At 29.4% G+C, this 21,299-nt stretch overlaps 1 protein-coding gene across 1 annotated transcript in view; it reads left to right on the top strand.

Annotated features, from left to right (window-relative positions):
* Window positions 1–11,194, top strand: part of LOC135952301 (uncharacterized) — a 155,856-nt gene extending 144,662 nt beyond the window's left edge. The window contains exons 5-6 of the mRNA XM_065502178.1: window positions 6,831–7,086; window positions 10,935–11,194. Of these exons, the coding sequence (XP_065358250.1) occupies window positions 6,831–7,086; window positions 10,935–11,194 (516 nt within the window). The remainder of the gene's footprint in view (window positions 1–6,830; window positions 7,087–10,934) is intronic.
* Window positions 11,195–21,299: the final 10,105 nt, after the last annotated feature.

Genomic DNA, 21,299 nt, shown 5'->3' with positions numbered 1-21,299 from the left:
AAAAAAAATTCTGGAATTTGTTTAACAAAATTTTTAAAAATTTTAAAAACGAGTTTTGAAACTGCCGTTAAAAAAAATTTTTATTTTTTTGGTCATACCTGCGAATAGGTTAACGGTATCCTCTGAAGACAAAAACTCATATACAAGTAAATATGGATATATTTTAAGTAAAAATGAGCTTTTATTTTAATATTTATCAAAATATGTTAATTTTGTTCGTACATTTCTTGTTGTAGTAGCCTTAGACACGGTAATGTCCTGCCGAATTTTTAATAACTTTAACATTTTTTGACCAGTTTCTGTTTTTTATGTCTCATTAGAACGACAATTACGTACACATTTCTTTTCATTTAAATGAAATTGCAAATGAAATTTTTTAATGGCAAAATTTTTACAAAAACTAAAAAAATGCATTTTTTTCCCCTTGTAAATGCATCTCAAAACTTCAGAGGGCTTGCGGCACGTCTTAACCCCAACCGATTTACCTAAAATTTGTTCAGGATGATTTCTTTTACTAATGTTCACCAAACTGGGGGGTGAGAATGGCCAAAATCCAACTTTCGTTTATTAAGGGTAACCCTAATATACATATCTAACCCCCATTAACACGAAGTCTGGTTATTCCTTAACGAATAGTTATACTGTCGGTTAAAATTAGTGACAGTTTGTCAGTATAACTATTAGTTAAAACATAACCAGACTTCGTGTTATTGGGGGTAAGTCTTCTAAGGATAATTTTATAAATTAATCATAGAAAAGTTAGAAATTGCTTATCTGCTTTTTAAAACTAGTTCCTATCGTGACAACTTGGTACAAAAATCACTGACCGATAAGCTAGTTCTAAAATTGCTCCCATGAATCTTCGTAAATCTTCTCTACAACTGGTTCTTAGGGTGATAATTTCAAAAGAAAATCATTGATCCCAACTCCAAACAAGAACGACGACTAGCTGTATGCATGTGTTTTTGTTGTGGAACTAAAACCAATGCTTCCTGTGTAGTTATACATCACTCATTTGCTGCAACGTCGTCATAATACATAAAAATAATTTTCATCACACGACCACTTATTTACTATTCAATGGTGCTGTTAACTCGAAATTTACGTCATATACAGCCTCAGAAGTGAGTGAAATTTTTGATTTTTTTAAGATCACAAAAATCATTATATTCCGACTTAAATCCTTTTTTTTAGAACCGAATCTATTATTCAACTCAATCTCCAACAAACAGAAACTTTAAAATTTGAATCGATGTATAGATTTAAGGATTTTCATTATCTTAAAAAAATCAAATAATTTTTGGTGTTTACTCATTTTTGAGGCTCAGTGTATATATATATTTTTACATATTTATGACAAATGCATTTATAGCAGATTTTCAATAAAAAACAATCTACTTAAATTTTTAACATATAGAAGTGTAGATTAATTTCAAAATCTACACCTCCTCAAAAAATAACCCTTTTAGAGTATTTTGTGAATGCTGCCAAATAAAATGAAAGTTTAATGCATTCCAAGATACCGCTTTCAATACACTTGTGCTTTGTTCGGTTTTTGGTGAGCTGGATCCAATGATATAAAGGTCCATTTTTAAGGTAGTTATGATTTTTTTCATATTTCTGATATAATTCTCATACAATTTATTTTTATATTTGCTTAAGTATACTGATATCCCACGTAGCATAGCGCGAAAAATAGTCACTGTGGTGTCTCTTAGTAACCTATAGTGAAGTCACTTTAAACGTGTATTTTGTACTGCACTTTAGAAAGTAGTTATTTTACCCACCACTATTGGAGAGTTGTCGGAGGAAGGTTTGTTAACAAGCAATCGTTTTTTGGACTGTTATGATATGTCTTTTTAACTGACTATTTGAGGTAAATTATGTGCACGTTAAAATAAATAGTTATGTAGCTGATCATGTAAACAGTTAGGTAGCTAGTAAGGTAACTGACGCTATGTAACAAGTGTGTGAATCCCTTGCATTGACTACTTTGGACCAGCTATCAGACAGACCCTTTGTAATCAAAAAGGATCAATTGAGTCAACTAGCTAATTATGTAACTAGTTGTCACCCTCAATGTTAGGTAAAATCTATAGTTCGGGACAGTCTCCTAGAATTGCTGGGTATGTGTATGAGCCCGAGTGTGTAATGGTATGATTAAAAAAAAAGCAAATTAATCACAGGTAAAGCTGGTAACAACTGCACATGCACAACATGCGTGCTTTTACTGCAAGGATTCAATAACAACAACAATGACTTCCAACTATTTTATTGACACACAAACACAACTACTCACATTCTCATGTATTAAAGCGTGTACTTTCATACATGTGCAAAAAAATATTTAACACCACAGTTTGGCACTTAAACTCAATTTCCAAAATATCACAAATGTAAAATTTGTTGGGCCAAAAAAAAAAAAATCTCAAATTTTATCATCATTGAAAATGTGACCACTAACGTGGTCAATTAAAATTATATTTTTAAGAACGATGCAAGTTTTTGTATTTGGCTGAGAAATGGCACAAAGTAAGCCAGTACCAGGTGTAAATAATTTATTTCGTTTTTTATAGTTAATCATTTTAAAAATATTTCCATACAAGTTTTTGAAATCTTTGCCCTATTTTTATTGAATTTGTCATTGGTCCTAAAACCAAAAAGTATATTTATTGTATATAAAATTCTAAAACGCCTGTCTGTCGGTTGAATCGTACCTTCAGGCAGTCCGACCTTCTTAGAGCGAAGAACTTTAGGGTATGAAATTTTCCTTAAATATTCTTTGTTGATCAGAAATGATTTTTATTGAAAATGGGAACATTTGGTAAAGCTGAACCAGAATTATGGATCAAAATAATAGACAACCACCAAATAAGTTCGTGAAATGTGGTATTTTATATAGGCAAAACCGGTCTAACCAAACAAATTTTTGGTAATACGAAATTAGAAGTTCCTTAAAATTTTTAAATTTGCTATGGTTTGGGATCTATCGATGTTCAAATTTCATATAAGAATAATGTAAAATTGTGCAGTTTCAATTGTATATAACTTTTTAACTTTTACAATATTTGTCACACAGTAATGGTACTATATATTTAAAAATATGTTCTCATAAAACTCATTTCCATCTAAACACAAGATATTGAACTATTAACATGTCCTTCAACAGGGGATATCTTAAAAAAGCCATATTCTATTTTCTAAAGATGTTCATCAATTATAGGCAAGCATGAGGTGATATTGAAATTTAGCGAAAGTTTCCCAATATTTCGAAGAATAATCAAAACAACTTCAACCACCATAGTGCATACCGATCGATTTAGAATTACTTTCTGAGTCGATTAAACGATGTCCGTCCGTCCGTCTGGCTGGCTGGCTGTCCATGTAAACCTTGTGCGCAGAGTACAGGTCGCAATTTTGAAGATATTTCGATAAAATTTGGTATATTATTTTTTCGACTCAAGGACCAGCCTATTGAAACTGGCTGAAATCGGTCGATTATTTCACCTAGCCCCCATACAAATGTCCTTCCGAAATTGGACTTTATCGGTCATAAATGTTTAATTTATATATGTATCTCCACAAATTCCGCTCCAAATAAGTTTTATATATACAAAACTCATGTAACCAAATTTTGTTACGATCGGTTCATAATTAGTCATAGGTCCCATATAGACCCGCTTCCGAAAATCACTTTAACGTGCATAAACCTCTTAAAAATGTTGGTATACACACAAAATTCAACATAATTAACTTTCATATAGACATAAATCACACGACCTAGTTTCATGGTGATCGGTCCATAATTGGTCGCAGCTCCCGTATAAGGCCCACTTCCGAAAATCACTCACGAATATAAATTATTGAAATTTTAAAAGAAAAATGTTTTTGCTCTTTTACTTAGTGTAGGGTATTATATGGTCTGGCTTGACCGACCATACTTTCTTACTTGTTTTGAAATCAAATTTTGTTCTTCTGAGAAAACAGTCCATAAAATCTAGCGTAAATAAAATTATCACTTAAGTGTCTTTAAGTCATCTGTAGTGCAGTCACTTTAAACTTTAATTGTGTAGCGCATTTGTCTCTAAGTAATAAAAAAGGTCAATTGATTTTCTGCTTAGAACATGCTTGTGTTAAAATATCTAGTCACGTAGCTAGTTACGTAACTAGTTTAAAAATTGTACCAGTAACTAAATAGTTAACGTTTTTTGAAATCAAATTTTGTTCTTCTGAGAAAACAGTCCATAAAATCTAGCGTAAAGAAAATTATCACCTAAGTGTCTTTAAGTCATCTGTAGTGTAGTCACTTTAAACTTTAATTGTGTAGCGCATTTGTCTCTAGGTAATCCAAAAAGGTAAATTGACCTTCTGCTTAGGACATGCTAGTGTTAAAATAACTAGTCAGATAGCTAGTTACGTAACTAGTTTCCACCCTAAATGATAGGTAAAATTGCTAGTTCAGGACAGTCTCCCAGAACTGCTGAGAAATGATTGTAAAGAGCGGTAACTGTCTACGTGAAGCTTTCGATAACGAAATCTCTTATAAATTGAAATGAAAATGAATTTTGATACTAATAACAAATCTAAACTTTTTTGAAGCAAAATGTTTTGAAATGATAATGATTCACGGATAATATTTTTGCGGAATATTTTAACCCCTTAAATCCGTGTTTTAATGGTGTTTTCTGCTCCTTTTAAAAGAAGGACAAAAAGAACCCATGCCTTAAGGATTTATAGGGTTAACATATTCTACCAAAATATTCTCCGTAACAATTTACATAAATTTGCTGAACGCATTTTATATATAAAACGTAAGGATCACATGGTTTCTGCCGATTACCAATAACAATGTGCCAGAGCTGGAAAACTTTAAACCCCCCTCAAATGAAATCCAGATGTAAACTTTCAAAACGCCGATACGCGTGTTTTTTTTTTTTGTCTCCTTTATCAAAATTTATTCCTCGGACCTTGTAATTTTGGAAACAAATTTGATTTTGTTGTATAGTGTAATTTTAAATTGATATTAGAGAAGTGAATAACTTAATGCCAGTTTGTCAATGTCGCAAGAAGTATAACAAATTCGACAAAAAAACTTTTTGTATAGACAATTGTTGCCCATTGACGACAAAAAATTATAATGTTATTAAACACATGGATAACTTGCATATAAATATGTATTTTGAAGTAAAATATAACAAAATATGCAAATAATAAATAATTTGTCTACACGCAGAGAAAAAATATAATTGGGCGTGGTTACTGTAACCATTTATATAGTGTTACAAGTTTTTTAACTATATTATAGTCACAGTAACCATTTACATGATTGTGGTAACCATAATATGGTTAACTTACGATTCACATGATTGTCTCAACCATATATATGGTTACAGTAAACATATATATGTTTGTGGCAACCATATTTATGATGAATAATTTTATCATAATATGTTGTTCTCAGATTATGATAAGCCTTAAGTCGAGAGCACCATAATATGATAAGTCCTTCATCATATAAATGGTTGTCACAAACATATATATGTTTACTGTAACCATATATATGGTTGAGACAATCATGTGAATCGTAAATTAACCATATTATGGTTACCACAATCATGTAAATGGTTACTGTGACTATAATATAGTTAAAAAACTTGTAACAATATTGAAATGGTTACAGTAACCATGCCCAACTATATTTTTTCTCTGCGTGTACATTGTACTAGGACGTTCGAGAAAAAACATGCATTTGCATATAAATCCGTCCCCTATTAAAGAGTTTCCGATTTTTATAACTAAGGTAGGGTCACACACGGTAAATATTTGAAGAAAAATACGTAATCGATAAATTAAATATACATTCGAAATTTTGGAAATCTTTAATTTGTTATGTCCTTTTAAAAAATATATATGTATATAACAAATATTATTGAAATCGGAATCAGGGTAAAATTTCAGAAATTCATTTGTTTATCGAACATTTCCCTTTCGTTATATCTGTATCCATCAAATCAGATTAATAACATGATGAGTAACTTTTCCTAATAGTACATTTACATATGTACCTATAAATAAACAATTTTAGCTAATGTTTTCAGTAGTTTTCACTTCTAACTACTCATAATAACTTACATACATGCAGTACATTTTAAACGTGTTATTTTCTAGTAGCTGCATTATGAGTAGAAGATTTATACAATGTTCTGCCACTAAGTACTGCTTCATACTTTCATAGTTTGTAGAATCTACCAGTATCAAAAACAGTTGTTGCTACAATACCAACAAAGCGGCTGTAGCAATAGCAACACTATACAACACATTATTCAAGTAAATGCCCCAAGTGTCTTTAAAGCATGTATGTGTGTTTACAAAAGTTTGTTAGTACATCTTTTTATTTTTTGTTGCAATTTTATAATGTTAGTATGTAAGTATGATAGTATATGTTAAGTCTTCTAGCGCTTTAGTAGAATTATATATTTTTTCTTTCATTTATTATGCGCTAAGAGGGTTGAGGTTTTCACAATTTCATTTTATTTTTTTTTTTATTCTTGCAGCTTAAGGCCTTGTTGATAAAATTTGCAACATTGCAATTTTGCCTAAAGCTGGCAAAAACAAACGTGTTGGAAACTAAAAAAACTTATTGTTTGTTTACTATAAAAGGTTTTTTTGGTGTGAGCAAAAGGTGTTTTTCTTACACAAAACATAAAATATATTGTTAGATAAACAAAAACTCTAAATTAAATTATATTTTCTTGTGCTAAAGTTTATTTGAGTAAATCTTAAAGATTTTACAAATAATTTATGTTTCATTTATCTTTCTATGCTTCTAGGTTAATAATGTTGAGACACAATATATACGCACTATAGATAATTTGATTGCATCGCGCATTAGTTTAAAATTACAACTGCAAGGTATTCATTTCAGCAGCGTAAATCCCTCGGTTTATGGCCACAGTGTTTATGGCATGAATTCAGTGCATGGCGGCGGTTTGGTGTTGCGATGTACAGCCACAATTGGTGAATTGTATCAGGAATATAAGGAAATTGAATTGGGGTCACCGCAAAAAGATCCAGTGCCGGCAAGAGGTAAGTTGTATAAATATTTCTCAAAGAAATATTATGTTTTTAAACAAAGACAAACATTTATTTTTAGAAATTTATTCCATCAAAGAAAATGTTGATTAAAGCTTGGGGGGAAATCTTTTATTTATATCAGAAGTGCAATATTGATATCATATCCAGAGAGAAATCATTCATAATCTGATGTAAAAGCTAAACTAAAGAAACTGATTCACTACGCAAACACGCATACCCTCTATTTTTTTATATATATAAAACTATAGTTAAATATGAAATTTTGTCTTTCTATCATGATTGCAACCCGTGCCGACTTGCGATTTAGTTTTGAGGTGCATTTACAAGGGGAACATTTTTTTCAGTTTTTGCAAAACTTTTGCCATTAAATAATTACTTTTGTAATTTAATTTAAAAGAATCATCAAAATCGGCCCAAAAATATATAACATTTCGCTACTTTTCCATTAGAAATTCCAAATATTGAAAAAATTTACCTTTGACCTTCACGATTTAAGGGTTAACGTTTTCCGATTTCAGGAAAACTTTAGAATTTTCTGGACTATAATATTCTGAATAACTTTTACTTAAAAATCATAACAGTAAGGAAATTCGGCTCATTCGCCAAAATATGGCGAAAAAATTAGTTTTTCTCGAAAATCGAAAAATTTAAATCGCAGGTACGGAAAAACTGTAAGAGGTATTGTCATACCTTTTTCATATTTTTATTCCCGATTATGTTCTTAATAAATCCCAATGTGATGATTAAAAAACTCTGAAATTTGTTTAACAAAATTTTTAAAAATTTGAAATTTGAGTTAAAAAATTTATTTTTTTGGCTATACCTCCGAGTAGGTTAACGGTATCCTAAGAAGACAAAAACTCATATACAAGTAAATATGGATATATTTTAAGTAAAAATGAGCTTTTATTTTAATATTTCCCAAAATATGTTAATTTTGTTCCTACATTTCTTGTGCGATTTTATAATAACTTTAACATTTTTTAACCAATTTTTGTGTTTTATATCTTATTAGAACGACAATTATGTACACATTTCGATTCTTTTAAAATAAATTGCAAAAGTAATTATTTAATGGCAAAATTTTTGCAAAAACTGAAAAATTTGGATTTTTCCCCCTTGTAAATGCACCTCAAAACTAAATCGGCTAGGGTTGCAATCATGATAGAAAGACAAAATTTCATATTTAACTATAGTTTTATATATATGCGTTAATTTTCGTAATTGAAAACACAAAAAATAACAAAAATGTGTTTTCAATTACGAAAATTATCTATTCAATAATTTTTGTATTTAAAATTCAACCAATAAAGAAAATTGTATATTCAATTGTCAAAATATCAGAAAATTTTGTTTTTGAGCACACGAATACTTGACTTAATTATGAAATAATTGAAACCAGTCAATATGGGATAAATATTTGAATTGAAATATAATTTTTTCTGTGTTGATAATAAAACTTAAAATATAGAATTTAACATGTACTTGGAGACATTTTGCTATAATGGAAAATTGCCTAAAGAGTAATATACAGGTAGGCCTCTATTTACGCGGTTTGTCCATACTAGCGTGTAAATCAAATTCGCGTAAAACGAGGTTCTAATTTAGAACGAAATGCTTTTGTGTGGCCAATCATTTTTATTTCGCGTAAAACAATACATCAGTCACATAACAAAAAAGAAATTGGGACCTAAAAATCGCGTTAACTAGAAAACACATATGTACATACATACATATCGTCACCTTAAATGAAAGCTGACGTAGCTACACAAAAATTCAAAATCGAGTTTTTGATTGATTGAACAATTGCCAAGAATACTCTATTATTATTATTGATTTTATAACGTATCCAGTAAAAATAATAAAAATGTAGTTACGTCCGTTTGCATTTAAGGCAACGATATATACTTTAAGTAAACTTATTTTATTTGTACTTTTAAAAACATACTTAAAACAAAAGTGAAGTAAAAAATGTCAATTAAAAAAACAAAATATTCGAATACATAAAAGAGATCAAAATATAACAAAAAATTCATAAAAATTAACGAAGTTTTCAAAAAAGAAATCTGTTATTCGCTTGTGTTTTTTTCGTTTCTTGCCGCGTTATATAAAAATCGTGTAAAAAAAGTCGCGTATTTCAAAAAATGGTTGCTAATTTGAGTTCGTGTTATATCGAATTCGCGTAAATAAAGTACCGCGTAAATGGAGGCTTAAAAATTAAAATACTTACTTTCAAATATTAGATAAAACTATTGGCAATTAGTACAGATTAGTTCCATGTCACCGTACGTGATATTTGTACGCTTATGATGTGGAATAGATTTTGCCATAATAAGAATATCTTAAAAAATATTTTTTTTAATTTAATTTATGTTCCATTCAGAAATAAAAAATAAAAGTTCATTCCAAACATTGCGGAACAAAATAAATAGAAATAAGCGTATATCGCACGTGACATAAAACGGAAGTAATGTAATAGCTAAAATTTGCGAATCGTTTTTTTTTTATTTTTTAATTTCTTACACTAAACCACATATTTTTCCTCTACAGTTAGTCATATTTAAATGAACACAATCTTTGGATGTTTTTAAAACAAATAAAATTGAAATACCGTATGCGACGGATTTTTCTGTTAATGGTAAAACAACCACCCCCATCGCGAATCAATATTTCACATGAAATATGTTTCCTTTTCCCATTTTTCGCTCATCAACTTTGTTCACGTGAAAAAATTTCCCCTTTTGTGACATTTTTAGATGGAATTTTGTAGACAGTAAACAGCTGTTAGGAACCAAATGAACTATTGGGAATGAAAAGTTCATGGGAATATCGCGATAGAAATGTTACATAAATAAATAAAACTAGAAAATAAATAACAAAATATATATTCGGTTTCAAACAACAAGGTGATAGTAGCAAAAGAAACCATCAGAGTCAAATTCATTTCATACTGCTAATTGGGCGTTTAGTTTTCGCCGCCATCTTAGCCTAAATTAAAGCATTAAATATAGTCAGTTTAAACTATTATTTTTACCATTGAAATGTTGTAATAAACTCTAAATACCTGTACATTAGGGTGGTTTTATAAACCGATTTCCGGTTGTTATAGATGCTCACGTCTAGAATTGTTCTTTTTGGTGTAAAAATACGACTGTTAAAATTTTAGCACAGTCGGACTTTGCCTTCCCGTGCCGAAAGTTCCTCGATGTTTTAAAATGACTACTACTTTTTTTCATTTTGACCTCACTTATTTTCTCAACTATTCTGGCATCTCTTGAACTTTACGCCATTTTGCAACATCTGACATCTACTAGTTAATTTTTCATTACTAATCATGTATTACAGCAGAAAGTAAAAATCTGGGAATCCCTATTTTGGTTTTGACTAGTCGCTTTTAAAGGTACTTGCAGAGCAATATTAATTTAAAGCAAATGAGATAATGAACAAATTCTGTAGAAGGGTTTTTGTTTTTTCAGTCGTGATTTTCAGTCTCGTGGAATTATACGAATATACGACTTAAAATGGACTACATCTCTCATGAAAAGATCATCCCCATTAATTTTCATTGTCCTTTCGATACTGGATTGTAGTTTACATAATTCATTTGCATTTAATCGATTTCACAGGGGATCGCACAACACACTACAAGGAAAATTCGTTTTTATATCTGTGCAAAATACATTTTACCTTCTGAACTAGGCACTGCGTAGTTGGTCGATTGAAAAAAAATATTAAAACAAATTATTTTGAATTTTTTAAAACCTGAATATTTTTATTTAATTTTAACTACACAATTTAAGGAAACATTACTAAAAAATGTTATATTGTTTTCTTTTCAGTAACTCTATCATCCGGCTCCACTGTACGAAACTTCCTCTCTTTTCTCTCTTCGGGCAAATCAAAAATCTCTACAATTGATATTTCGAAATTACTTTTACTCACAGGCATTGTGCATGTGACCTCAATAGGATCTCTAGTTGTACAATTATTAACTTTTCTACAAATATTATTAATAAGGTACAAATCTACTCTAAATTTTAAACAACATTCCCAGAATGTCTATGCATATTTACGTCTAACTTTATTATCTCAAAGATAACTTGATGGCTTGGAAATTTATTAAATAACTTACAGATACTACGAGTATATAATAAAATACAAAAAAAACTTAAATAAATTTAGAAAAAAACAGAGACAAAACGGATGTGTTATATTTAGTGTAAAATGTTAAATATGCCCCTTAAAAGCAAGAGGAGTATGTATTAAACTTGAACACCCATAAAAAACTTTTTGTAGAATTATTATTAATTATATTTTTATAGTTAAATTAAGAGCAAAATACAACATAAAAGTAAATACATACAATAAAACAAATTAAACACACAAGTATAGCTAATTGTTTATTATTTTACTGTGTTTTATAATTTAATTTAAAACTGTATTAAATTTAACAAAAAAAATATTAAAAGAAAATATTTGCATTATAACTAGCTGTTTTTAAGAATTAAAATATAATTGTATTAAACTAAAAATTACATGAAAACTTTATATAAAAATGTGTATTTATAAGTAAATAAATATAAATTATATTTATGTTTTAAAATTGTAAGGAAAAAACAACAGAAACCAATCCACATGAGAAAAATAATTGTCCTCTTAATGTAATAAATCAAAGCATTTTAAATGTTAATGGAATAAAAACAAAATTAATTATAAACTATGTTTAAAATAACAAAAAAAAAAAACACATTGTAAATGAATAATATAAAATTAACTTGATAAAATAAATTTAAATTTAATATAAAAAAATCACAAAATTGTAAAACTATAATGATATTGATGATAAAATGATGAGATGAACCTAAATAAATAAAGAAATGTTAATTTTAAAATAAATTATTCAAAGGGTTTTTATTTGCTTATGTATTACAAACAGTAAGTACCTATTTAGCCAGTCGAAAATTATTTTTAACCTGTTCAACGTTTTTGAATAAACCAGTTGAGAAGGTCCATAACAAAACGCAATAATTCAACTTTTAAATTTTTTTATTTTTTTGATTGAACTGAATCCAATTATATTCATTAAAGACTAGACACCAGAGTTCAATAACTTTGCTACAATTCAAATTATTTTTGTTAACTCTAAAAATTTAATTATTGATAAATTCACTGAAATTTATTGTTGGCGGATAAGCTAGTTCCTATGCGCATTTCACTGGCTGTTTAGGACAGATCATCTTGAATGAAACCTTTTCCCAAAAGGCTTTAGAAAAGCTAAGGAAATTATACAAATAAAACTATTGAGTAAATTACAGATACTAAAGCTTTATTTGCAAAAATATCAAAGTTTAAACAAAATACTAACAACACACAGTGATTTTAACCTTTCTTGCATTCGCTACTACTATTTGTTGATTTTTTTCCCGACTAGAACACAAAAAAACATGAATAAAAAAAATAAAATTATTTTCGCAAGAAAATTAAAATAAAGTTCCCAGTTTAGATTTGCACCTTTTGTTAAACTTTTCGAAACTTTTGTTAAACTTTTGGAAGAACATACCAAAATTTTTACTTTTTGTGATTTATTTATGATGTATTTGATTGTATTGTCATTTATACAGTTGGTCCATGGACGGATATAGTGTTCAACCACCCGTGCAAATTATAAAATTATTTTATCAAAAGGGGTGTTCTGGGGGGTTATTATGTAACTCCTTTCGAAAAGAAATTCGCTCGAATTTTTATGCTTTATGCACCTATCCCTCGATTTACACGATAGGTGCGTTCCTGTTATGAGAAATCGTGTAAATCGAAAAAAATTTTAAATTTTGTTTAGAAAATTTAAAGTAAAATATACATTTGGGGTATCCACAAGGTCTACTATTTGGTCATATTGTCATAATGTCCTAATATATTATGATAGTTTAATCACATTTTTGTTGTGCTTCAAACAAAAAAGTTTTAAACTAATAAGACTAGTGGAACTATGTTTATTGTTTTGTCATAAAATAATACTTTTTTTGTTTAAAACACAACAACACATATTATAATATATTAGGACATTATGACAATATGACTAATAGCAGACCATGTGAATATCCCAATTGTATTTAAAGCATTTAATAAAACAAATAAAAAACATGTCAGTGCATTAAAAAAGCAATTAGAAACATATTACTATAATTTATAGTATGTATCAGTCATAACTTCCAATCAATGCATTATCACTGTCTTCAACTACTGATCGACCCATAATTTTTCATGGGTTTCTGGTCCGATAGTTGATAAATTGGAGTTGATAAAGTCCCTATAAATAGCCCTGTGAAATGTATCTCTGGAGTGCTAGGGCTGTTTCAATATTTGGGTAATTTTTAAAAAATGATTTTCCAATTTTCAGCCTAATTCAAGCCCTTCACTAATATTTTTTGTTGTCAATGCTACTGATTCCGTAACGCCTTCATCGGAATCGTTGTCGTTTGTTTCGGTCATCATATTTATTAAATACTAGCTGAACCGACAGACGTTGTTCTGTCCAAGTTAAAAAATGCTTGTGTTCGATTTGTGAGAAGCGGTTTGAAAAGGATAAAAATAATTAAAAAGAAAAAAAACTTATTGAATGATAATTCTTATTCATATAGGACATAGAATAAAATATACATAGAAGCGCTACTGAGAGACAAAGAACCTAAGTTTGTTGTCAAAAACCTAAGTCTTGCAACAACAGAATACATGTAAATCAATGTACATATTTTGAGTTTTTATATAAGTAATCGAATTTTGGTCTGAAAAATGAGTGATCACAGATCGTGCTCTTTTTCTTGATTAAACGCTTATAGGCCACGTTATTAGCGGAATTAGATATTTTGAGTTTTTATATAACAAAAATTTTTGTAAAGAAATATGGGTGATCACAGATCGATCTCCTTCTTGATTAATCGTTATTGGCCAAGTTATTAGCGAATTTAGATGTTTTAGGTTTTTATATAAAAAATCGAATTTTGGTCAGAAATATGAGTGATCACAGATCGAGCTCTTTTTCTTGATTAAAGTTATTAGCGAATTTAGATATTTTGAGTTTTTATATAAAAAATCAAATTTTGGTCAGAAATATGACTGATCACAGATCGAGCTACTTTTCTTGATTAAACGCTTATTGGCCAAGTTATTGGCGAATTTAGATATTTTGAGTTTTTATATAAAAAATTGAATTTTGGTCAGAAATATCAGTGATCACAGATCGAGCTCCTTCTCTCGATTAAACGCTTATTTTCCAAGTTATTACCGAATTTAGATATGTTGAAATTTTATATAAAAAATTTAATTTTGGTCAGAAATATCAGTGATCACAGATCGAGCTCTTTTTCTTGATTAATCGCTTATTGGCCAAGTTATTAGCGAATTTAGATATTTTGAGTTTTTATATAAAAAATCGATTTTTGGTCAGAAATATGAGTGATCACAGATCGAGCACCTTTTCTTGATTAAACGCTTATTGGCCAAGTTATTGGCGAATTTAGATATTTTGAAAAATAATCTAAAATAATCAAAAGTAATCTTTGAAAATAGTCGGATTATTTTTTGATTACTTTTGATTAATTTTGATTATTTTCTCGTAATCGCAAATAATCTTGATTATTTTTTGATTATTTGTAATCGTAATCAATTAGTAATCGTGCGATTCTGAATATAATCGTAATTTAATCATTACTTCACCTTTCGAAAAAAAAGTAATCCAATTGCTAATTATTATGATTAGTAATCATTATTTAACAGTAGTGCTATCTGTATCGTCGTTGATGACTTTGGCTTTGACAATTTATGTATGAAATGTCTTATATCTAACACAGCGACAAAATGTTGACGAAAAATTGAGCGACATTATATTGAATGTTTTCTTTTGTAACGATTTCGTCCACAATTTTCGCGACATTTGTTTTAAAAAATCATTGATGATTTTTTCTGGATTTACAAATATACATTGTCGTACTCCTATTATTGAGGGTATCTTCAAGAAGTGGCCAACTGGGATATACCGTGCAATACGACTGTGAGATGATGTTAATAAACACTATAAGGTACGGAATATTGTACATATTCACTACATGTTAGTGTTTATGTACTTTTCAAAATGTTCTCATTGGTTTAGAGAAGATTTTTGCGAACACATAGAGAACTTTTTTTGGGTACATGTAGCGAAGAGTTTAGAGCATTGGTCTACAGCAGTACGCCCGCGGGTACCGTCTATGTGTGAGTTTATTATATATGTGAAAGCGAATTTAAAAAACGAACATGAGTTATTTTACAAGTGTTGTCAGTGAAGGATATTTTCATAAGAAATCTGGTTCAGTGTACACACATCGCACAGTGAGGCAGAATCGAATTTTTTTTTAAAAATTTGAATTTGTATAAAATTTGAGTTGGGTGTAGCCAAGGAGTATTCGAGTTTAATTTATTAAAATGGGCCCTACAAATAATCCAGAGGGGCGCTATGTGGGCTCAAAGTAGAGTACCTTCGACATGTAACATTTTTAAACACGTGCCATTTTTTTGTTTCCCATCCGATTGCAAAGAATTTTTGGAAAGCGCTCGGCTAGATCTTGAAAAAACATGCTTACGTGTGCTATTTATCTCTTATAATTTCCTAGTTATAGGCATTTCAAAATTGAAATTTTAAAATTTTACCATACCTTGGTCCGCTTTTTTAAAAATATAGGGCGCACTTTTGGACCGAATGGACTCGAATTTTTTTTTGTTTGTTAGACAACTAAATTACCAACAACATACTAAAGATTTCAGAGCAATATCAATTACGAATCCAAAAATAGCAGATTTTCAATTCAAAATTTCAAAAAATAGTATATTTTTGCAGTTTTTTGGACAAAAAGGTGACATAACTCTTTTTTTATTAAAAAGCAACGTTCTTTAAGAACATATAACAATTTTATGTTTTCTATAAAGTTTCTTTACGGAGAACATTTTGGTGTAAAAAACATGTCCTATTTTTCGAACATGTCGGCCCTACGCCCTTTGGAAATTGACCTATTTTTTATCAAAATTTCAAATTTGGGCCACATGTTCCAAAATCCCAAAGCTGGGATCAGAAAACGGAAAGCAGTTTTGGAAACCCGAATGTGTTCCGTATTTATCCCTAAAGTATTTTCCCAGCCCTGAAGGAAATGTGGACCCTATAGACAAAATTGTAAAAAATACCATTTTTGGGATTTTCGCTCCAATTTTTAGGAATTGCGGGATTCCCTTTGACCTTTTGACAAGTTTTTTTACACCTTGTTATTTAGAATAATTAAAAAACGCTGAAAATTTCATTAAGTGTCGTTAATAAATAAAGATTTTATTACATATTACATATTCATTGAGTTTCTAAAACTAAAATTTTAATAGGATTGCAAATATTAGGAACAATTTGATCCACATTTATTCCGAGCTATATTTTTTTGTTTAGATAAGTTAACTTAAACTCGAATACTCCTTGGCTACGCCCAATTCAAATTTTATCCCGATCGGACCAGTCGTTTAGAAATGTCAGATTTATTTCCAAAAAATTTCGATTCTGCCCCACTGTGCATTGTAACACTAGAATACGAAGCAAATATATTGTTGTTAGAGTTAGGTCAACAATGGTTTAGAACAAATGGTATTTTTTTTGTGTTTCTTGTTTATCCCCAGCAGTTCTTGGTGACTGTCCCGAAATAGTGATTTTACCTATGACTTTGGGTGAGAACTAGTTATTTTAACACGTGCATGTCCTAAGCACGATTGTTTCTGTCCAAGGACGATTTATTATTTCACCTAGACCTCATACAAATGTCATCCGGAAATAGGACACAGTTTTTGTTTTTTACTAAGTGAAGCGTATTATATGGTCTGGCTTGTTTCATTTTGCTTTTATAATATAGTGTTGCCAAATGCATTTTGTGTATTAAAGTTTGGCTGTTCGAAGTTGATTTTTTTAATACCAGGATTTCAAATACCAGGATTTGAATGTTTTCTAGCTGTCTGTACAAATATTTAATTTTCGTTGATTTTTCGGTTATTTGCCTGAACTAATAGTTCTGTTTACCTATTAGATTACTGGGATTTTGTTATTTTTATTTGTTGCTAAATGCGAATAAATCTTAAAATTTTCAGTATTTTAAAGAATTTCTTTTACTCTACTTCGAATTGCTGTCAGTCTTAAATTCAACTAATGATTAAATCGATGTATGTATATGTGTGAACATATTTATAATTCTTAAGGTAAATATTTACTCAAAAAGCGTAACCACATTTTTTAGTACTAATTTGTTTGACGTTGTTTACCCATACAACTGTTATGAGCATTAGAATTTTTATTTTTATTTACAGTAGGAGGATTAACTGGGGTTATTTTAGCTAATTCTTCAGTAATTCATGAGCAATATTTCATATTTCGTTCATCAACTTTGTTCACATGAACAAATTTCTCATGTTGTGATATTTTTAGATGGAATTTTGTAAACAATAAACAGCTGATACGGCCAAAATCAACTATTGTGAATGAAAAGTTCATGAGAATATCACCATATCAATTTTCCCTTCGAGGGAAATGCATATTTCATGGAAAAATAAATTTCACATGTTATTGCCGATAAGGGTGATTATGTAGTTGCCCATTTCCATTATGTACTATCTATAGGAGCTGTATTTGCCACTATAGCAGGATGTGTTCATTAATCAAAAAAAATCAAATAAAACTAAATTTTAGTTTTGAATCATCCTAAAGGTATTTATAGACGGCAATACTGAGTATTAATATTTGTCAAAAACTCAAGTATCATAATACAATCTCATTGTCTAAACTAAATTTGTATTAGATTTTCCAAAAATACGAATGAATTTTTTGACTTACGGTCGGTAAAATAATATTCCTTTTTTTTTTAGTGATTATGTCTATTTCGATAAATATTTGTGTAACATGTGTGGACTTATCATCAAATTATTATTTGTACACAATCTATTAAAATTATTATATCAAACAATAAAATAGACAATTTAGCTACTGCAAAAATGTTTTTCATTCGGCAGGGCCGAGCTTCACATGCAATCTCATACGCTTCGGGTTATTGTAATGGATCCATTTCTCATCGCAAGTAATGATTCGGTGCAAAACTTATTTGCTTTTATAGCGTCCAAGCATCATTTCGGACATGCAAAATCGTCTCTCTCTCTCGACTTCAATTCCTATGGTACCCAATTTCCTTCGCAAACTTAATGCCTCCAATTCTTGGTCTTTAAAACCATTTTTCTTTTAAAATTTCAATAATTTATTTTCGAGAATGATTTTCGGAAGCGGACCTTATATGGGAGCTATGACTAATTATGGACCGATCATCATACAATTACTGGGCATGGACAATTTTACTTTCTGTAAAAAACTTTTGTGAACTATTGCGAAAATTTAAAACAAATTACCCAAATCATTCCAGGCGTTCTGCGATTTTAGATATATCGCAAATTTTTCTTTCAGCAAAATCTTAAATTGGATTACTACGAACATTAAAAAAAATCAGCCATTTATTTTTAAAATTAATAAAATCCATCGGAATCTGAAGAAGCTAAAACATAAGCGATGAACATAAGAGCTAAGAATTTAAGCCATTCCGGACGAATTGTATGACAGTCCAAAATTAAATATATTGATAAATACTTACATATATCAATATCTGCAATAAATTTTATTTAGCTTTGCTGTATGTACATTTGGAAAAGTCTTCGTATTATTTAAATATTGCCGTAATATTTATTAAAAATAAAGTTATATTATATAGCATAAACTTCTCTAGTATAACAGCTTGAGTTAATCAAAAAATACTTCAAATATTATACATTTATTGCAAAGTTAATTGTGTGTTAGTTCTTAAAAATTCAGCCACAAATGTCATAAACAAAAACCATTTTATCGTGCATGAAAGTATAAAAAGGATACAATTTATATATACAAACATACATTAGTAATTAACCGATGTGACTGTTGTTAGTATACAGACAAATATTTTAAAAGTGATTAAAAATGCAAAGTAAATTTATTTTAATGGTTATTTAGAAAACAAAGATTTTGTTGACCTTCTTTCTTTATTCTATTTTGTTTCTAAACGTAACAAACAACCACAAGGCATTTTCTAATTAAACATAAAGTTCTCTATGTTTTTATAGTATTTCATCTAACAATAAGCGAAAGCTAGAAAAATAACGAAAACTCTACAACATAAAAGAGAAAAAAGGAAAACATCAGGGTCATCATTAAAACAACACGCACAGGCCACAACTTTTATTTTATTTTTTAAATAAACACACGCAAATTATAAACTGAACTTTAGTCTTTATTGTAAATGTGTATATGAATGTATACGACGAATGGAGTTAAAGTACTAAAAATATTAGTAGCTAACATATGTAAATTGTATGATTATTAGTACTAAAATTCGCTAATCTGCATTATTAAAAGCAGTACAAATTTTCGAATGTTATTCGCTATTTCTTTATTATTAAAATAAAAATAATAGCACACAAAAACTAAATCTTAGAAACAATAACTTTTGATGATCAATTTGCAAAGTGCGCGTGGATCAAAACTAAATTGGCAACATGTTTTAGTTTGATTTTCTTAAAATAAAATAACACATGTAGTTTTATTTTTAAACCCATCATTAAAAAAGCAGGGGCCGCTTTGCTTGGTCATAGAACCAAAAAGTATATATATGCTGCATCCTCATAAGATTATAAAACGATCCGTTGAAAATACGATAGGTCTTAAACGACAGGAGCTAGCTGGCTGAAATTTTCTGCAAATGCTGGTAAGGTATGTCTGGCATTAAAATTATTGGTCTATGATTCCATCCCATACAAATGTCCCCTTGGAATACTGTTTGAGCAGCTGTAAATATGGTGATTATGCGGCCATCCTGATAAAATTATGCACATATCAAGTTCTAGGTACTCTGAAATTATACTGTAAATGTCCCCCTCAGAAAATGACTTAAACATTTCTAATATTTTTATCGTGATGAAATTGGAAATAAACTAGTTTGATATGAACCTAAATATTTCTACAAATTTTTGTGAGAATCTATATATCTATCCTCGTATATCCGAAAAATTTTCAATTTTCAGTATATAATTTTTACAGAATGATATTATCATAAATCTCGACATAAGTCATTTAAAGTATTTAAAGCAGAAATTAATCACTCTATTAGATTCTGCATAGTTCGAACTAATGTTGATGGTGGGTATACCAGATTCGGCGCAGCAGAATAGAACACTCTTACTTGTTGTTTTTTTCTTTATCCACATACAAACTACAATTCGAAAAAAGACAAAATCACTGTTTATAGTTGGTGTTTTGTTTAAGCATGGATCATTTATTAATTTACAAATTAAGTTTGAGTGTCTGTAATTAGCGTTGCCAACTTAGCACCTTTCAATAACCCAAAAGTCCTTTACTTTCAAAAGTTTTTAATTTCATTTTGATAAAATGTACAAGGTTTGTCTTATGTATTTACCGATTATTAACGCAAAATATCGACGCCAGATGTAATGTACAGCTGAGAATGTCTAAGAGATTTCTTTGTCAATATCCATTATTTAATGGCTATGACTAGTTAACACCATACTTGAAACATCAATAAGTTGGGTGAAATAAAATAAGAGAAAAATTTATATAAGATGCCAAAAGTTGTTGGTAATAATCGACTTGTAGCGCTGGCTATTGACGCTGATGGCCTGGACAACATCGTTCTCAAAGAAACAAAGACCGCTGACGCCACCAGCCCAAAATCTATAACAAACAGTGAGTTTTTCGAGATGCTTGGATCTCATTTGGATAGGTATCGTCCAAAATTCTACAATTTTGTTTGTTGACGTACCCATTCATCCAGAAATGGGCTCATCGCTGAAGATTAGTTTTTGTCCGAACAAAACACCCATTTTAATTAAAAAAATGCATCAATTGCACGTGTTGATGAACATTATATCCGTCAAGGATTATTTGGTAAAACAAACTGTATAACGCTATCAACTGTCAAAATTCGGAAGTCCTTATTGGAAGACCTTTTATAATTAATAAATATATGGACTTTGAATTCTGAAATTTTGCTAGTAGTGTAATGACACAAAATGATTTGCTATTTTGTCAAAATCACTCACCTATTATTATAAATACTAGTATT

The sequence above is a fragment of the Calliphora vicina genome, chromosome 1 (genome assembly GCF_958450345.1).
Source record: "Calliphora vicina chromosome 1, idCalVici1.1, whole genome shotgun sequence".
Lineage (NCBI taxonomy): Eukaryota > Metazoa > Arthropoda > Insecta > Diptera > Calliphoridae > Calliphora > Calliphora vicina.
This window is presented reverse-complemented; position numbering and strand designations above follow the sequence as displayed.